Genomic DNA, 19,455 nt, shown 5'->3' on the forward strand with positions numbered 1-19,455 from the left:
TTCCCCCTTGAAATTTTTGTAGCCATTTGGGGTCAACACTCACCATTCATACATAGCTGTAGGCCTGTAATGGCTGATTTTGTGACCATTTTCTTTTGCCAACTCAGTTTATATTTAATGTATGGTTAGAGAGTGTATATATATATATATATGAAATAACGGTCTAGTAAAATGACTAATGAAAATGGTATTTTATTATACAAATCCCACCGTACAATTTGAGTACCCATGTTTTTCAATATGGTTGGTGCATGGTTGTTTGATAGAGAAAATTGGGAAACCCTGAGTCCTCGCCAATTGATATGGACAGGATGAGAATCCAATGGAGTTGCAAGACTCCAACTTCTTCCAAGAAATATTACTCCCCAATCCCAAGTGATATAAGTTAATTATTCCTTACATTCATGATTACATATAATTTATTCATGGTATGACAAATAATCAAAATTTAATTCTCATATTCCTTTTCTAACAAATCTCACCAAATACAATATGCTGATCCTAGAAACTAAAAATATTTCATAATCCTCATGACCTGCTTCCACGCCAATGCCAGGCTGATAATAAGATCACTCCTATAAGGTTTACACCATCAAACAAATTTTAACTCAACAACGACAATTTAGCAGAAAAAGTTTAAGATTAGAAGAAATATTTCCATTTCAAGATTAGGAGAATATAAATCACCACTGAAAATTTATAATAGGGCTTACGTATCAATCACCTATTAAGAATTCTAATAATAGTCAATGAAATTTGAATTCAATATAAGTACATTAAAAATTGAATCCTTAAAGGTATACATCAGGAAACGAGTTTTAACTCAATAATAATGATAATTATTTTTGATAAAAAAAAAAACTAGAAGTAGGAGGAATATCCCCATTCCAGGGTTAGAAAGAGCCTACAAACCACTGAAGATTTATAGTAGAGCTTAATTGTCACTCACGAGAAACACGAACAATAGTTAATGGAATTTAAACTTAATCCTTAACAACTGAATTCATTATTTTGAGCATAATGAAATTGTTTTAAAAAATATGAAATTTTAAAATTAAATTATAAATTAAACTAAGTAAATTAAAATATACGTTTGTATTGGTTGATGCTATTTCTCTGTCTTCTTTACTTTTTAATAATATTAAAGAAATTTTAGATTTAATTTTTTTTTTAGAGTGATTGAGAGAGTGAGAAGTAAAATCTAAATGTTGCAATGAGTGATATGCTTTTAACTATTAAATTAAGTTAGGTTAAGTTTTAAAAGTTAGTAATTCATTAGACCAATAACAGGATAATTTGAGCTCATGTTTTCCTCTTGCGTCCTTAAAAAGAAAATTAATCCTGTTAGGGTCTGAAATTATAAAATATCAAATGAAAAATATAATTGAAGATTTGACAAAACTTTATTATTATAAATAATAATTTGAGGAATGATAATTGAGGTTTGTTTATCCATTATAGTGGTTTATTCTCTAACTCACTGCGTACTGCCATGGACTTCCCAGACAACAATATCTTGCTGATACTTGATTACGGGATCTGCTCAACTCTATTCCTCATTACCATTATATAGCCAACTATGTGCTACTTCCAAAGTCAATGACTCCAAAACCTTCCCAATTTAATTATAGATTGTGTTATATACTACTTAATTTCAAAAATTTTCTTGTTTAATCAACTTAGCTTATCATATGGTCTCTGACTAGCAAATTTAGATTGATGAGAAGATAATATTTTCCCCAAGGTCTGAAAAAACTCACCAAGTTTAATTAGATTTTTCTCATTGGATAGCCCATGTATATCAACCCATTGAGGAAGTCAACACTTGAAGCCCAACCCACTTTTGAGTTATTTTTTTTTTAAAGTAAATTCATTGATGATCAAGATTTCATACAACGCCCAAGCTCTGAATACAAGATGGATCCTCCCCAACCAAATCCAAGCCCCCAAGCCCAAACCAAAAATGGAAAACAATCAGAACTTCAGAAGTGGGTAAGACCTCCATATGGGCCATGGTGATATATTGGATACTGTAGTGTCCATTCTGAATTAGCATATTCTTACCAACTCACCCTGAAACATACGGAAAGGGGAGGGTTTCTTTACATGCACAAAATACTACAAGAAGGTTGGGAGCCTTCCCACAATAACAATTCCGTTCTGCTAAACAATTCCCACATAGTGCTGGTCCTAGCAACATGAACAGATCAAGTTCTGCTAAAGCAATTGGACTGCTCAGTAGGCTCGAGCACAACTTAGGACTGATCTTTTATCACCACCTCCAAGAAACTGACAATGACGATGATGTTAGTCATAGCAATCTCTCAAGGTCAATGTGGAAGCACCTACACAATATATTTCGCTACAAATGTAGGGTTTGTGAGAAACAAGCCATTGGGAAATTGAGAAACAGTAAGAATGACGTTGGACAATTTCAGGCACTTGTGCGAGGGATGATGAGGCATGTTAAGCATTCAAAGAAATCAAAGCTGTTTGGGAGTTGAAGCATATATAAATGCAGCAAGAAGATAAAATAAAATATTTTAATTCTTAGAGGATTACGTTTAAACGAATATGATGAAAATACGTATATTATATATTTAAGTCTAATTTGAAAGGTTTTGAGATATTGGAGTTAAATAAGGCCATATAGTCACATTGGCAAATTATTTGGCATTTGGAATTGGTTACATTTCCATCATTATAGAAGGAAGCTATGAACACTGTTCCAAAATCCATTTTTTTTTTTTAATCATTGCCTTTTTTGATGAAATATACAGCTATGAACAATGTTCTAAAAGTTCATATGGCTCTTGTTCTTTGTATTCGCTCAATGCATTTGAGGATGGAAAGAGGCCCTATTAGATCTCAATGATCCAGCCTTTCTTATCTTCAATAAGACCCGTTTTAATTCCTTCAAGAGTTGAGTACAGCTCCTGAGTCAAGGATTCAGCTCTGATTTTGTATTCAACTCTGCATTACTAACTCAAGTTAGCGATTGACATTTGACAATTCTACCTTTAATGAAATTACAATGACAAAGCAGCACAATCAATTCACCTTCTATTCTGATATGTGATACTGCCTACTGGAGCAACACCAACTGCAGTTCCAGTGCAAAAGACTTCATCAGCATCCACCAATTCGTCTACTGCAATTGCACGTTCCTCAACCTGATTCAGTTTCGTGGCATGAATCCAAGGTCAACGAGTCTTCAATCATGTACAGAACAAAGGACAAACAGAAATTATTGGGTCGACTTATTTTGGCTTTCAAAGAAACAAAAACTAATTACCTGATAACCATGATCACGAGCAATTTCAATCACGCTTCTTCTAGTGACACCTTGTAGGATAGTCCCATTAGCAGCTGGAGTGGAAATTACATTGCCCTGGAAAGATTGAAGGAACATCCAATAGTAAAGTTCCAGAAATCCAAATGAATATTTCACATCAGACAATTTATCAGAATACCTTCACAAGGAAAATGTTGCAAGAAGAGACTTCTTCCAGATAATTTTTATTCACTGAGTCCAGGTACAGAACATCAGAAAATCCTCTGCTTTTAGCTCTGGCTATTGCTTTCAGAACCTGCGTATAAGGGGAAAAATTATGAGCTACTGCAATAGTAGTCAACGAAAACTTGGGTCCGTAAAAGTTGCATTTGCTACCAATAAGCTTTAGCTCCATAATCGTCTCTAGAGCTATAAGCTCTTGTTAGCTTCAGTAGAGCCAAATGAACCAAAAATTGCATTTCTGACCATTAACCAACGCATAGTTTAGCTAGTCTACAACCAGTTGTGTTAGAAACATTCCTTACAGGTGCATAATTCGTGATGGACTTAACACCACCAGCTCCACCGCGAGAGGCACGATGAAATTCCTCTTCAATATATACGCTCAAGGGTGCCAAGCCCTCCTGTATCCAGCACGAGGAAAATGTTAACCATTCCACTGAAAAATCAAATAGCCAGGAATCAAGGTTCAATAGCAAAGGAAAGCCCGACCTTGAAATAGTTGCCCACAGGAGAAGCATATACGAGGAACGTGTATTCAGGTGCAGGTGCCAAACCCAAGACAGGACCACTACCCATTAGCAAAGGTCTAATATACAAAGTTCCTTTCCCTGGAGGAGGAACCTTTACATACATAAATTTTACATAAACTTGTCAAAAAAAAAAAATGAACAATGAGACTAATAAACTATGCTGGAAAACAAGTATCACAAGAAGGCAGAAACTTTTTTTACCCAACGCTTGTTGGCTAGAGCAACTCCTTTCACTGCATCAACGAATTGATCAATGGAGGGACAAGGCATGCACAGTCTATCAGCACCCATCCTCATGCGGATGGCATTTTGATCTGGACGAAAAAGAAGTAAACGACCATCTTCTTTTCTATATGCTTTCGTGCCTTCATACAATCCCTGAGGACATTTTTTGCATAATCCAGTTTTTAAATTAGTTGAAGGGTGAAACAACAAATCTATCATGTTTAATAAAAATTACTTTCAAGATCATCAATAGTTTCAATTTTGAAATGGAATCAAATGCACTCGCAGGGTTGCTGCTTGCCTGCCCGTAATTCAGGACTCCTGCAGATGGGCTTAATTCAACATTTCCATAGCGACTAAGTCGTCCTTGTTCAAAACTTCCATCTTTAGAACATTTCGTTGTGTACATGTAATCCGCTGGCATGATACCAAATCCAAGATTATCCCAATCCAAATTAGCGTACTCATTCTCACCATCAGCACTACCACACCCAAAAACAAAAGCAGAAACCAAAAAACATAAGAAAACAGCACAGGGGAAAAAAAAGGAATATTGCACAAGACCGAAACAAGAACATGTGAACCACAATGGAATGATGCAAGTAAGTAAGTTACCAGGCTTTGCTCACTTGTTGTAGAGAAGATGCAGCTTGTGACGAGTAGCAAATATAAGATCCAAGCTGTAACCATGCAGGGAAAAACTAGATGAGATGATAGCCTAAGGCCCTAAACAGAGCTACATTCTTTAAGTCGCTGCAGGATGAAATGGATTGCTCCTTCCCCTCCATTACAACTAACAGGTACTTAAGATATTAATACATAATCTGAACAACTGAAACACAATGACATAAACATGTATCACCTGCAAATTTTACAACCGCAAACTACAAAGCGCCTAACCCATCAAAATAACACGGAGGGTTACCGGGCAAAGAAGTATATATGGTCAATTTGAGTCTAATAGCACCAGAAACAATCCCTTTTTCCATAACTACATAAAAAAAAAAAAAAAAAGAACGTGTATAAAGATTCAGAAAACCAACCTGAGATAAAGAACCAAGACGTAAAGATTGAACCAAATTGTGTAAGCATGAAACCCTCTGAATCATGGTTTCAGCTATTAATATATTATATAACAAACAAGAGAAATTTAATGCGCTCAAAGTGAGAAATAATAAAGAGAAAACGATAAGTAGAAATCTTCTGCAGAAACAGAGGAGCAGAAAACTAGTAAGGAGAATGAACGATTGAGGGAGAGCGACGCTTTTGGACGCGAAAAATAAGAGGAGCAAGCGCCAAAATATAGACAATCTCACACGCAACTATTCATCATTTTTCTTCTTCTGATTTGGACGACGCAGTTTCACCCACCTGAAAGGCAAAGTTTGCAGACAAACTTTTCAAATAAAAAAAAAAAAGACAATTTCGATGAAGAATTTTTGTTGTGATCAACGTTTATTTATTAAATATATAAATTTTGTATATTAAATATATAATAAATTCGATTTAACTAATATTTTTCTAATAGGGAATTTGTGATTCTCGCGTGAATTTGGATTTGTGTTACCTAACCAACAGTCGATCAAATGCCATGTCACGTTGTAGTGAACTAATAAGAGTGTGCCACATGTTAATAATATATAATAAATGATTATATATATGTTGATGGATAAACATTACGCGTGTTGAACAGGTGTATTGACGTAAATAAAATCTTAAATTACACGTGAACGGAAAATTTCATACTGCATTTAATGCAATTTAACTTTTTATAATAAATTGAGTAATTATTAAAATATTTATTTAAAAAAATAATTATTAAATTAAATATTTATATTAAAATCTATATGCATTTTATGATTATAAAATTAAATTTAAAATAACTGTATTTCTCAAAAATTTATCTTAAAAGAATGTAAAGTTAAAATTCATTTTTGGCTAATTAGTAATTAATGCTTCGTTTAAATAAAAAAAAATAGTTGTGAAAAGTTTAATTCTCATGTAATTATATAATTTTTTTAAATTAAAAAAATTAAAAATTAAATTCTTTGTCTCGTAAGTTTTTGGAACATAAAATTTAATAAAAAAAATAATTGAATTAATTTTTTTTTATAAAATTATAATTTTAAACAGGATAAAAGAAATAATAAAGAGAAAGTGGAATATTTAATTTTATTTGAAAGAGAGCGATTCCTTAATCACGCAACTTACAAATGTTGAAGTGCTAAACTTTAGAGGTGAAAATGATATTTTTAGAATCTGAAACCTGAAAGCAACCTTACCCAGTGATGAAGGCCACTGATAAATTGGTTGGAGGAAATCAGGAAAATAAATTGAAAGGAAGTTGCATGGCGAAAGCAACTAACGAACCTGATAAGCATGGGAAAGAATTAAATTCCCGATTAGACCTGTGGGAAACGACACATGCGTTTCACCGCAGATGCCTTGCCAAGCCTATTCCAAGGAAAAAAAAAAAAAATATATATATATATATATATATAGTAATATAATTCTAGGAAATTAATGTATTTATAGTCCTATTTAGCATTAAGTTGAAAAAAATTAAATTATTTTTTTAGATAAAGATATAAATTTAAATATTATTAAAAGAAATAATTTTAAAAATTTATTTTTTTATTTTGATATTTATATAATTAAATATTTTTTAAAATTTTTAATTAATATATTTAAAAAAATTAATTTTGACAATAATAATTTCAATAATAATCAGTAAACAAGTCATGGTGGAGGAATTGGAACTTCCACTACAATATTAAAATTTATATTTTCCAAAATGACTTTGATGTGAACATCCATTATTATCCTGGTCAAATCTTTGCGTCTTTTTTGGCATCTTTTTTGATCTGGTGACTCCCCACAGGATAAGGTAGATGTGTTTGAACTTGTTCTAACGTTCAACTAATTTTTGCTAGAGATTTAATTAATTGACTTGCATTTATACAATAGAAAAATAATAATTAATATTTCTCTTAATTATACCTCATCTACTGCTCCTCTTTTATTTATATATATGTATATATATTCAAGAGTTACTACTTTTTTTTATAAAAATAAATAAATAAATAAATTTAGTAGTATAATTTTTCAAGGGGGATTTTTTGGATGAATTAATATTAAAAAGTTAATTTATATATTCTTAAAATTAATTTTGTAATTAATTTTGTAAATTGATTTGGTTAATATATCTATAGATGTAACGGCCGTTTTTTATCCACTGGATAGTAATGTTTGGTTTGATTCATTGGGTCTTACGACTTTGTTCTTTGAATCCCTTTTTTGAGGTTCAAAAATATGTTATTCAGATTAGAAGGCTTGTATTTATACAGTCCATCACTTTTCCTTCCCTTTCCAGTGTGAGACTAGATTCATTCCTACTCTATCTTCTTTATCGTAACATTCTCTATGTGGCTACTGTCATCTCAAAAAGACGGGTTTACGATAGAAATTTGAAGACCAATGAATAAACTAAATTTTTTATTATTATTATTATTATTGATAAAAACACATGAGACAAACATGATATATATATATATATATAAAACATTTCCGAAAACCAACCTTAGCTAAAGAGTAAAGACCAAAACAAGCTCCTTTGAATGACAATTTCTGCATTTAATTTAATTTCTCAATAAATGATCATAATATATTGGCAGGCACGTTGTCTGAAAGAATTTATAGATAATTCCATATTTTGGATCATCGATCCAGCACCTGATAATGACAAATATATATATATATATATAAGAGTTGAGTACAGCTTCCAGGCTACAAGAGTGAGCGCCTGTTCTGTATTCAATTCTGCATATGTAGTGGAGCATTTTTAATTATTAAACTAAAAAAACTACAACAATAAATTTGCATGGTTTATCTCTCAACATAGGGACTATGTCCATGACATGCCATCTTCAGTCTCTACACTTGTTTGAATCATGGTCGTTTATTTTTCTCTCACACCTTAAATTCCATGTATTGAATATATTACAGCAACAATTTCGGTGGCAAAAAGTGTGTAGATGCCAATAAAGGACAGAGGCTGAACCAGAGTATTAGACGTCAAATGAGTTAATCTTTCATGTTTGAGTGGGTAGAAAAGATTTGCTAGAACTATTTCCCTATCAGCAATAAAGTTTCTTGATGGTTGCATTATCAACAAGAAAGTATTAGTCTTTTGATTCGTGGAAGATTATTCAATTTAATCTATATATATATATATATACTTTTTCTGTCCAATAATTGCAACCTCAACTCCCAGAATGAGCTTCCTGTCCTGTTGAGGCAATAATTAGGGTTAACCTGTGGCATCGAACTAACAGTAACAGGGTTAAAATCCAGTGGCAGGCCACCCAAAACTAGTCCTTCTCACTCTAACATAGATTTTTTATGCATCTTTTTCATGAGTTTCAAATAAAATTCAACTAGGAATGAAGACTGGGGAGACTTCTGAAAGCTTGGAGATAGGGACATCCCAATCCTTGGGAAATTGATACAGGCTTAATCCTGTTAAACATGTAAAGTGAAGCTTTTCCCATATTGTTAATTCTACGAATCAAACAAATTTGACCAATCCATATGAGGTATAGCTCATATAGTGCATGTTCGTTCCCTATAACAACACGCCTGCTTGAACGTTTAAAATTATTTTTTTATACTTCTTAGTTAACATCTTTAAAATAAAATTTTAAAATATCCTTTCTTAATTTAAAGGTTGTTTTCTTTTTTAAGATGATAGTTAATGTATTTATGTAGGAATACATAATAATCTGTGGCATTTCAGCACTATTCTTTTACAATCAATGAATAGTTCTTAACTATAAATTGTCTTTGCTCGTGTTGTCCCAAGGCCTTCTCAGTTCTCATGACAACGATTCTTTGGGATAGTCTATAGAATTTTGGCCGGCAAGTCCCGTTCTTTTCCACAGTTATTTATCAGACTCTTTATTCATTCATTATGCCCTTTTTGATTCACTCAGTCACCTAAAGATAAGCCTAATTACTTGATATTAATCATATTTTATTTGCTTCATTGGATATATAATTACAGAAAATCAAAACTGTCTTTTTTGTTTCAGAAGATTCATTTGAAATAAATTATTTATAAAAAAAAATTAAAAGAATTTTATGTAATCATAAAAAAAATTATATTTCTTTTAAAATAAAAATTTTTTAAATTAATAAAAAAAATCAACTGAATTGACCCCTTATAAAATTTTATATTCCAAACAAGGAGAATTGTTCATAACACCGATCAATATTTTAATAATTGTTAAGTTTTTTATAACAAGTGATAACTAAACGGTAAAGTTGAAGCAGGATTAAAGTGCAACATAACAATACTATTATAAATAAAAATAAAAATAAATACTATCTAGCCAACATAAAAAACGGGTGATATTTATGAAATCAAGTTGAACTGACAATTAAATTTTTTTTTTTTTTTGAAAAAATTGAACTACAATTTTTTTTATTAGTTATGTTTACAGAAATTAAATTCTTTCGTCACTTGTCTTCCAACTTCCAGACCACAGTCCAACCCATTTTATCATCTGCAAGGCCCATCTGTATATTAGCAAGGGCAGAGGAGAGCTGCCTGCACACAGTACCAAGTCCGCCTTCCTTGTAGGACAACCTGAAGCCAAACCCCAAAACAAAAGAAATGGCAGCATTAATATATAAGCAATAATGCATCTCAGAAACTACCAGGTAAAATTCAACACTATATCACATTGAATTGTCACTTGATAGGTGTTCATGCTAGAACACTGATGTTCATGATCCCATCCATAAGAATGTGATGATCTAAATCTGGAACTTCTCTCAAGCTGCTTTTTAAGGTATCAGAATATCTTTCAAATTTTTAGGAACATATCTTAGGTAAGGGTTAAATTTTCAACTCATGGTAAACTTTCTCGATAGATTGGCCTTTTAAGCTTGGTAGCATTTCCGGATAAATAATGCACAGTGTTCAAATGCAGGAAACAAATATAAGAACTTTACCTTTTACCCTGGTAAGTAACGCTACCCACAGGCAATAAACCAACAGCATTTCCCGTACAAAAAACTTCATCAGCACTAAATAATTCCTCAACTGAAACAGGTCTCTCCTCAACCTGTTCATAAGTAAAAATGTCATGTATTATAAACTCTAATTATCTGGACTCCTAAAAACCTGTTCAAATCAGGATCCCAAAGAACACAGACTCTTCAAGTCAGATTAAATGCACACTTTAACAACAGTTTCCAATGCAAAAGAAAAAGGGCCCATTGGATGAATAAGATTGGAAATTGGTGAGAAAAGAGACGGCTATAATATTCTGACCACCTAACCTGCAGCACTCTTGCAGCAAAACATTGTTTTACCCAGAAGTATCGGTGCTATCATTGCCTACGATAGTAAAGCATTTCTCTAAAAAATGTAAACACTTGGAAACTAGATTAAGAGAGTGAAGTCCCAGACATTGGAAGTAACATAACAATTCTGCCTTACCATATAATATGGGACAGCAAGCATAAATACATCAAGACAAATGAACAAGAAAAGTTTGAAGAATGTAAAGGAAAGCCAAAATTTAGCATATGAGATGGACAAATGTATGAGAACATGATTCACGATCTCTCAAATCCCCTCTTTAAAGAACATAGCAATGCAGAGTAAACAACTGGAACATTCAGCTGAGAGTCATAATCCTACTGAGAATGGATTCTAGCTGGGTGATGTGTCAGCTATCCTTTGCACCATAAACACGCGTTGCCCCTCTGAACTACTTTTGTTAAGAGGAAGAACTATTTTGCATATTCACCTTGTTCTGAATAAATGTCAAGATGCCTTATGGCATGAAGATCAGAAAGTTTAGATACCTTCACCTATTTACCACAGATTTTTGGCTCAAAAGACATACCTGAAACCTTTGTCTGCGAGCAATATCAATAACACTTTCTCGTGTAATGCCTGGCAGAATTGTCCCTCTCAATGCTGGAGTACATATTGTTTTATCCTAGGAGTTCACAATCAATGAAACAGACTAAAGTAAAGATTTTTTGACAATGAAAATCACCAAATTTCAGTATACCATTATTTTACACTAGGAAATTTGCCTTGTTCAAGATCCACTGTCAAATGATAGAAAACAAAAACACAAAAAATACAAAAATATGTAGGAAGAGAAAAAGGGGAAAGCCGTGGCCAATAGGAAGATCTATGACAACTGGATTCCAGATTTCAAATCAACATCAGAACACAATGCTGCAAGTTATTCTGCTTGCAAAATGAATAATAGGCAGATTATGAAGTGTTATTTTTGTGATATAGATGCATGAGATGTTATCATATACTTCATCTCCACCTTTTCATTAACATTCACTTGATGCTTGATAAAATATTTCTAAACCAAGCATCCCTTCTGCAGATTCTAATTGGATGTTTATTGACTGAAGGAATGACACTCCAAGAATTTAGCTTTTCACAAAAATTCCAAAACTCCCTATAAAGAAAATTTTATTGCCCAACAAAAAACCCCACTGAGATTCAACCTTCAAAGGTACAAAACAATTGCAAAACAGAGAGCATGACAAGTGATAACAAGGACAGAAAATTCAAAAGCTAACAAACATATGATTTAAAAATACAATTGGACATGTGTTAGCATAGTAGTCAAACAGAACATAAAACTTCATATGAAGCATTGAACAGAGGCAATAGAATCTAAAGTGAATTTGTGAAGATGTGTCAGAACAAGGCGATTGATCTTTATCATGCTTAAGTGAAATTGCTCAGCTAAAACAATTTTTCAGAAAATTCTCAAAGTTGCAAATGCCAACATCATAGAATTCTTAATTTTTTTATTCAAACTCATTAGACTGCAAATATTTCCTTTGCGAACATAAAATGTGACAAGGCATGTTGAATAATATAACGGAGGACATAGATGACAAGGAAAAGTTATTATGGAAATCAGCTTAATGACAAGGCCTTAATAGGCTACTTTTTTCTTTAACTAGGAAAAAAGTTAATAATGTTGAGCTATGGCTTATATTTGTTATAGGGAAATTTACTATTTTCTAAGGACCATGCCAAAAGGGAGGAGATCCATGATAAGGGCTGATGTTTTTTTATTGGGGATGATTATGTAAATCTTATTTGTATTAGGAAATTTTTTTTAAGGATTTTTTTCAATATAAATAGGGACTTAATATTCTCATTCTCACATAGTCAAAAAACAGGTGCCTGTCCGTAGATGCACACACACTTACCAAACCATGTAAAATTCTTATATTTGTTTCTCTCCCCTTTTTCTAGTCAGTATGTGCGTGTGTTCAAGGTTTATTTTCTGCTAAAAATAAGGAGAGAGAATCTTGCTATATGTACCCATGGCAGCTTAAGCCTTCCATGCCAAACAAAGAAAGAAAAGAAAAGACTTGGTGTCTCAATATAATTTTTAATCATGGTACTGCATCTGAAATGAAAGCAATGATCCCACAGCTGTGTTACGTCATGATAAGCCAATATAAAGATATACCTTCACTACAAAAATGTTAGCAGCAGAAATTTCTTCAAGATATTTGTTGTGAACAGCATCAAGATACAAAGCATCATGAAAACCACCTGCTTTAGCTGCAACTTGTCCCTTCATAACCTACAAACAAAAATTTATAACTTCTAACATTTGAGGCCACAACAAAAAGGTACTAAACACTTCTGAATAAAGTTCTTAAGAATGGAGTTCTTGAACCATATGAGATCATGTTATAAAAAGTTAAAAGGCATTTCGATATAAAAAATGTTAGAAATGGGAAATTAAAAAGTGGAAAAGGAAATGATATGAACCTCAGCAAATCAAAAAGGCCTTCCATTAATTAGAGTGAAAAGATGGAAAGACTGATTACCAAGTATTCTGCCACTGAGTGACAAGTGCATAATTAGCTTACCGTGGCATAATTTCCTATAGCATTTATGCTTCCAACTCCACCAGAAACTGCACGATGAATATCATTCTCAATGACCAGATTAATTGGTTCTGCACCATGCTGTCATCATCAAATGAAATTAAGTGAGTAAACTACTAAAAATATTAAAGTTGGAATTACCTGCAAAAGAAAATCCATTACCCATCTATAGGAAAAGAAAGGTAAAGGGTATGGGAAAAAAATTTTAAACAGCAATTTCAGAATACAATGATTATACCCTGCAAGTTACAAATGTTTGAAACCATAGTCTCAATGGTGAGAATACAAAGCAAAGAAATTAGACAACATACCTCAAAATAATTCCTCACTGGAGTAACATAAATCAGAAAGATGAATTCAGGAGAGGGCGTAAGACTAAGAACAGCTCCGCTGCCTATAAGTAGGGGTCGGATGTATAAAAAGCCTTTACTTGGAGGGGGAACCTGCATCATGTCATGGAGCCCTATGGCTATTTGATAGTAACAACATAACACTAAAATGCATATACTGCACATAAACATTTTACATTGCTTAAGAACCATCATTACCCATCGTCTATTTGCTGAAACAGTAGCTTTGACAGCTCGCACAAACTGATCAATGGTTGGCGCAGGCATGCAGATCCTGTCTGCTCCCACTCTCATTCGCAGCCCATTTGCCTCAGGACGAAATAACAAAACCGAGTCATCTTCTTTCTTGAATGCTCTCAAACCTTCAATAATTCCCTATAACAAAAGCACGCACTACAGAGTAGTTAATGGGGTGGTGAGTAGAGACTATATGTAGTGCACGAAGTGCAAGAATTTAAAACTCATACCTGGCCATAGTTCAAGACAGAAGAGAATGGATTCAATTCAATGTTCCCAAAAGGCTGCAACTCACCATCTGAAAACTTGTCGGTTCCAGAACATTTCATTACATACATATAGTCAGTGAGCACAGGATTGAGTCCAAGGTTGTCCCAGTTAATATCATTAGCCAATTCAGATGTTTTGCTATTGTTTTCAAGAAAAGTTTGTCGTCAGTACTTTAGTGGTTGACTAAAAAAACTTTAAAGAAAGAAAACCAAAACAGAAATAACGCATTTGATGCGAGAATCGACATTACTTAAAAGAAACATTAAAAACAATAATAAAAAAAAGGTAACAAAACAAATAATTAAAAATTCGATGGTCAAATAAATTCACCTATCAGTGTCAGATGGAATCGCTTTGAGCCTGGTACAGAAAGTAGTTTTACAAGCGGCCATCCCAGGCCAAGACTGCAAGAAACGGTGCTGATCGTATAGCTGCAAAATGACATTCAATTGAAAAAAAAGGGTCTTACTTAATGATGTGATTTATTTATTTAAAAAGGCAATAGAAGTAACAAATTTAAGTTGGAGAGCAAGAAAAGATGCCTTGAGAGCCGAAGAATAGTGAAGAAGGGTAGGATTTCTGGTAGAGAAGAAATGATTGGGATGAATACTAGGAGAGAATTGAGCGTTGGGCATCTCTGCGTGTTTCAACTTTGAATCGGGGAGAAGAAGAAAGGTAGGTATGGTTTTTAATTTGTTTAGAGGGGGATTCGGACTCTGGCTCCACTTGGACAGTGGCTAACTCTCTGCAGTTGTAGGCAGAGTCGAGTCGGAGACGTGATGTGAAGTGAGACGGTAGCACGATTCTTTCATCTGGATGGTTTTACTCCGCACCGGGTTAGACAAGGGTATTTTTTCTTTTAATCTTATTATGATAATATATTAATATTCATTAATTATATTAACAGATTTTTTTTTTCAAAAAATAACTTACGTAATTTTTTAAAAAAATATTTTTTAAAAAAATATTTTTTATAAAAATATTATTATTATTTAATTATAATATTAAATTAATAATATATATTTATATTATATATAAATATTTTTATATTTTAATAAAATTAGAAAAATTTAAAAAATATAAATTATTTTTCTTAAAAATAATTTATTTTTTTATTAAAAATATTTTTATTAAATTTGTTAAATGTATTAAATATTAAAAAATATAAAAATTATTTTTAATAAAATAAATGAATATCAATTTTTTAAGTTAAAAAATGTTTTAAAAATCAATTTTTTCTATCTAATTGTTTGGAAATTAATTTTAAAATAATAGTAGACGTGTCGTCGTCTTCTTTCTTTTTTTATTATTTTTTTTAACCAAGTAGACCTGTCTTTCACTCGAATAAATTTGTTTCTCTGTAACTACAGAATTAATTAATCTCAATTCTTTATATCTAGATGGTTGAATGATCTAAAATTTGAGGTTAATTTTATAATTAAATCTTATTATTGTTATTTAGCTCTTCGGAACCACATAAAAAAGGAACAGATCCAGAAATTTGCAGAAGTTCAATTCAATTCTCCGAAACCATCATCATCTTGCTTATTACATGGGTACAAAGTAGAAACATGAAAGAGCAATCAAGAAAGAAAAGTCGAAAAGAAGAAAAACAGAAATCAAAGGATAGTACAAGAAGATGAAGAGGACTGAGCAGCATCATTAGGATTATTGGGATCGACGCCAGGCCATCCATTGCAAAGACAGTGTTGGCCCTGAGGGATTCGCTTATAAACAGATCGGACATGCCTCCCACAACCGCCCCAAGTCGTTTTGCCGCAACTCGAGCATGTCACCTCGTAGCACATCTTTCTTTGGGCGTCAGTTGCTTCTTCTTCTCTTCTTCTGAAGTGAAATTTTCAGTTGTAAATTTATAGAGGCCGCAGACGATATAAACTAGGGGAACGCAGCAGTGTACGCGCTCTCGACAACGCCAGTCGCCAGCCAATCTCCAGTGGTTGGTTGATAGCGAAGAAATCAATAAATTCAGATTCTTAGTAGCATTTCCAAGCTCAATTTTATTCGCTGAGTTGTGGGCTAAAACAAAAGGCCCATAAATGAACCTTTGCCTGGTTGTTTAAAAGTTGGCCCGTTGGGCTCCACAATTTTCTTTTGCATGCATAAGCTTAGGGATGAGAGATGACTACACACAACATATTACACTAGAGGTGTGTGCTAAGAATTAAAATGGGAATCAAAATCAAACTTCCATTTCAATTTTAGTTTGGTTTCAAGTAATTTTGGTACAATTCTGTTTCTAATTTTTATTTTATTTTTTTATTTCAACTTTAGTTGTAATTTCATTTCAAATCTTGATTTTTATGCTAAAAATTGTTACATTCTTGTATCAATTCTAAAATAGAAAATATAATTTTAAAATTTTAATATGAAAACAATAATAAAAATAATAATAATACAAACATTAAAATAATAATAATACTAATGTAAAAAATATGTATCTTAATAGGAATTTTAAATTATCTTTTACATATTTATTAATTATATAATAATATATATAATTAATTAAGAATTAAAAAGTATATTATATGACAAATCGTGTGTTTTAGTCATATAATTAAGGATTATAAAATAATTTATTATTAAAATTATTTTAAAAAATTAAAAAAAATAAAAAATATTTTATATATACATTGAAATTATAAAATATATCGAAAAAATTAAAAAAAACATTGCATAAAATTGGTTATTTTATTCAATTTTAGTACGATTTTGATTTAATTCTTGATAAAAAAATTAAAATTAAATCAAAATAATAAGTATAAATTCCTTTTGATATGATTAAATTCTTACAATGACGATTCTTTTTCGATTTCAATATAATTTGATACAGTTCGATTCAGCTCGAAATTTCAACAACCATGCACATTTCTACATTACATACCCTTATAGCTTATGCCTGGTGAGTGCAGCTGGAATGGAATATATAATTTAATGTTTTTACATTTTTATATATATGTGAATTATTTTATAAATAATATGAAGTAAATTTTATATTTTTCAGAAAAGCAAATAAGAGACATTATTCAGTAAAAAATGAGAGACATATTGGAGTTTACTTAATTAGTTATTTTAAATAATATAAATATAAATATTGCTTTATTAAATTTTCTAATTTCAAGGCACATAATCTACCTTTAATAAAATATGACAAAAAAATTAATAATATAAGAAAATTGATTGATTGATTGGTGATATTAATTCATGTTTGGTTGAGTAGTTGGGAGATACTTTTTAATTTTTAAACTTTCAACGATTACTTATAGATACTTGATAAACATAATTTTTGAATTAATTATAAATTTTCATAAATCAATAATTAATGATTCAAAATTGTAATTATATCATTTTTGATCTTATCAATTATTGGTATTATTAAAATGTAAATAATTAATCATTAACACTAAATCATATAAACCTAAATAAAAAAATAGAAATTTTAGAAAATTAGTATATCTCTGGTGCATATACATCATCATTCACATTGATATGAATTTTACTCTTCATAATTCACAGAGAAACTGAATTTATATGAGTATTAATATATTATCTTTTTTTTTTAATACACTGTGTATATCTTGAAATTTGTCAAAACTTTCAAGTGAATGGTGAAAACACATCCTAATTAATCATTTTCATTTTGGTAAATTCAAACGTGTAACAAATCAAATTATGAGATCTCCATATCCTAATGGCTTTATTTTCTTGTTTAAGTTACTTAGGCAACCTAGCCTGATAACGTTCCACCAGTCCACCACACACCAGTCCACCACACACTAGCCAATAGCCGTGTCGTAGTAAGAAAGGATCCATCATCCATCATCCATCCAATAAATCCGAAAAATTCCCATGCAATAAAGAGTATCTCCAAGCAAGCAGCATATTAGACTTGATTAAAAATTGGTCCAGTCTTGTATTGAAAAGCCAAATATACACATTTGCATGTGTCCACACTCTAATAACTTAGGGCATGTTTTGCATCGAACACCCCACATATAATATCCAGTTGCTCTCCCACTGATCTAGAATTCAATCTAACATTTACTGAAATTGGACCCTCAACCATATCTACAACTTTAACCTTGTGACGTGGGTCTTTAAGACTCGGTAGATCGAAGCATGATGCATAGGTAGGGAACCAGCAGTGGGGGTTGTGAGGAGATTGAGATCGATTGGTGGCTCACTCTATTAAAGGGCAAGCATGATGATCCCATTTGAAAGCAAAGTCTAACAGAAAATAGTATTGGGTCGAAGACAATCTAGAGTGGGCTATGCTAAGGGTTTTGCTTTTGGAAAAGTCGGTGCAATGCTGATGCTTTCACCTCTTGGAAATCAAGAACGATTATGTTACTCTGACTAGACTTTTCTTGTCCCGCTTTCAAGCTTATTCTATACCATATCCTCAAAGTCTTCCAACATGACATGTCCTATTATTACACCTTTGGCTAGATGACTCAATTCCATCTATAATAGATATATTCTAAAGCACGACTCATCATAAAGATTATGGGTATATTTGGAGCTGATGAAATATTTTTAAAAATATTAATTAAAGGTTGTTAAAAACTAATTTAAAATATTTTATCATATCTAAAATGAATAAACAGTTCTTAATAACATTTAAATTTATATTTTTCAAAAAAATTACTTTTTCAATTTCACAATCTCAGTCCCAAAACTCCAAACATGGCCTATTTCAGGTTTAAGGAATCGTTAAAATAAAGGGATAGTCAATACCCTTTTGTTTTTCTTGTTTTTTTAAGTAATCAGGATTAGCTGATGGTCCATGTTTTAGAAGTAGACTAATTGGGACATGTTCCGTAACCATATCGCAAGTCCTTTTGATTGCACTACTTTCCAATATCTATCTAATTTTAATTTTGTCAATCTTTTCACTATATCCCATATTTTTTCATATAAATTAAACAACTAATCAGAAATAGCAATGCTCTAATTTACACGTTTAAATTACCAATTAAATGAAATAACATTGTCTTTTTTTTCAAGAAAAAATTTACTTATACTTAATATATAATGAGTTCAAGATATAAATATGTAAATCCTATAAATTTCATTAATGGGTTGTGAAGATAATAATCACTTTTTTCATAACAATATTGATTTTTTTTATATTATTATTTGATTTCGATTTAAATTTCATTCGATCTTAAAGCATTATGGAACAATATGAGTAGGGTTGAAATTGAATTATCTACTTTTTCAATAAATATTTCTTCATGTTATATACATTAAACTTAATTATATCATGTATAGTAATGTGCAAAGTAATCTCTCTCTCTCTCTATAGGTTTATATCCCATTTATAATGTTTGATTAAGGTGGAGTT

The 19,455-nt window shown here is 31.5% G+C and overlaps 2 protein-coding genes across 6 annotated transcripts; both read right to left on the reverse strand.

Moving 5' to 3' along the window:
- Positions 1–2,640: 2,640 nt before the first annotated feature.
- LOC110669764 (branched-chain-amino-acid aminotransferase 2, chloroplastic) lies at positions 2,641–5,640 on the reverse strand. Of its 3 annotated transcripts, none has more exons than XM_058130925.1 (10): positions 5,316–5,631; positions 4,888–4,952; positions 4,574–4,754; positions 4,249–4,425; positions 4,007–4,138; positions 3,820–3,918; positions 3,474–3,590; positions 3,296–3,391; positions 3,061–3,173; positions 2,641–2,973 (listed from the first exon to the last, which is right to left on the reverse strand). In XM_058130925.1, exons 1-10 carry the CDS (start codon positions 5,379–5,381, stop codon positions 2,862–2,864), a joined length of 1,158 nt encoding a protein of 385 aa, XP_057986908.1. In that variant the 5' UTR covers positions 5,382–5,631; the 3' UTR covers positions 2,641–2,861. The 3 variants fall into 3 exon arrangements, 2 of the variants coding, with proteins under 2 accessions (XP_057986908.1, XP_057986909.1); XM_058130926.1 differs by having other exon boundaries at positions 4,888–5,065; positions 5,316–5,629; XR_009141940.1 differs by having other exon boundaries at positions 2,929–2,973; positions 3,061–3,212; positions 5,316–5,640.
- Positions 5,641–9,684: 4,044 nt separating this feature from the next.
- LOC110669806 (branched-chain amino acid aminotransferase 2, chloroplastic) lies at positions 9,685–14,948 on the reverse strand. 3 transcript variants are annotated; one of them, XM_021831591.2, is made up of 10 exons: positions 14,633–14,946; positions 14,421–14,521; positions 14,051–14,228; positions 13,782–13,958; positions 13,545–13,676; positions 13,216–13,314; positions 12,807–12,923; positions 11,190–11,285; positions 10,288–10,400; positions 9,685–9,919 (listed from the first exon to the last, which is right to left on the reverse strand). In XM_021831591.2, exons 1-10 carry the CDS (start codon positions 14,723–14,725, stop codon positions 9,790–9,792), a joined length of 1,236 nt encoding a protein of 411 aa, XP_021687283.2. In that variant the 5' UTR covers positions 14,726–14,946; the 3' UTR covers positions 9,685–9,789. The 3 variants fall into 3 exon arrangements, with proteins under 3 accessions (XP_021687283.2, XP_021687282.2, XP_021687285.2); XM_021831590.2 differs by having other exon boundaries at positions 13,545–13,958; positions 14,633–14,948; XM_021831593.2 differs by lacking the exon at positions 13,545–13,676 and having other exon boundaries at positions 14,633–14,947.
- Between the last annotated feature and the right edge of the window lie 4,507 nt (positions 14,949–19,455).

This window comes from Hevea brasiliensis, chromosome 12 (assembly GCF_030052815.1).
Source record: "Hevea brasiliensis isolate MT/VB/25A 57/8 chromosome 12, ASM3005281v1, whole genome shotgun sequence".
Lineage (NCBI taxonomy): Eukaryota > Viridiplantae > Streptophyta > Magnoliopsida > Malpighiales > Euphorbiaceae > Hevea > Hevea brasiliensis.

Excerpts from the sequence above, each read along its gene's own strand:
- LOC110669764 (XM_058130925.1), bottom strand. The coding sequence starts at position 5,381 with ATGATTCAGAGGGTTTCATGCTTACACAATTTGGTTCAATCTTTACGT. Across the intron at positions 3,591-3,819 it reads CCATCACGAATTATGCACCT|GTTCTGAAAGCAATAGCCAG; the intron begins GTAAGGAATGTT and ends CCTTATACGCAG. Across the intron at positions 3,174-3,295 it reads CTCGTGATCATGGTTATCAG|GTTGAGGAACGTGCAATTGC; the intron begins GTAATTAGTTTT and ends AAACTGAATCAG.
- LOC110669806 (XM_021831590.2), bottom strand. The coding sequence starts at position 14,725 with ATGCCCAACGCTCAATTCTCTCCTAGTATTCATCCCAATCATTTCTTC. Across the intron at positions 14,522-14,632 it reads ACTATTCTTCGGCTCTCAAG|CTATACGATCAGCACCGTTT; the intron begins GCATCTTTTCTT and ends GTCATTTTGCAG. Across the intron at positions 13,959-14,050 it reads CTGTCTTGAACTATGGCCAG|GGAATTATTGAAGGTTTGAG; the intron begins GTATGAGTTTTA and ends CTTTTGTTATAG.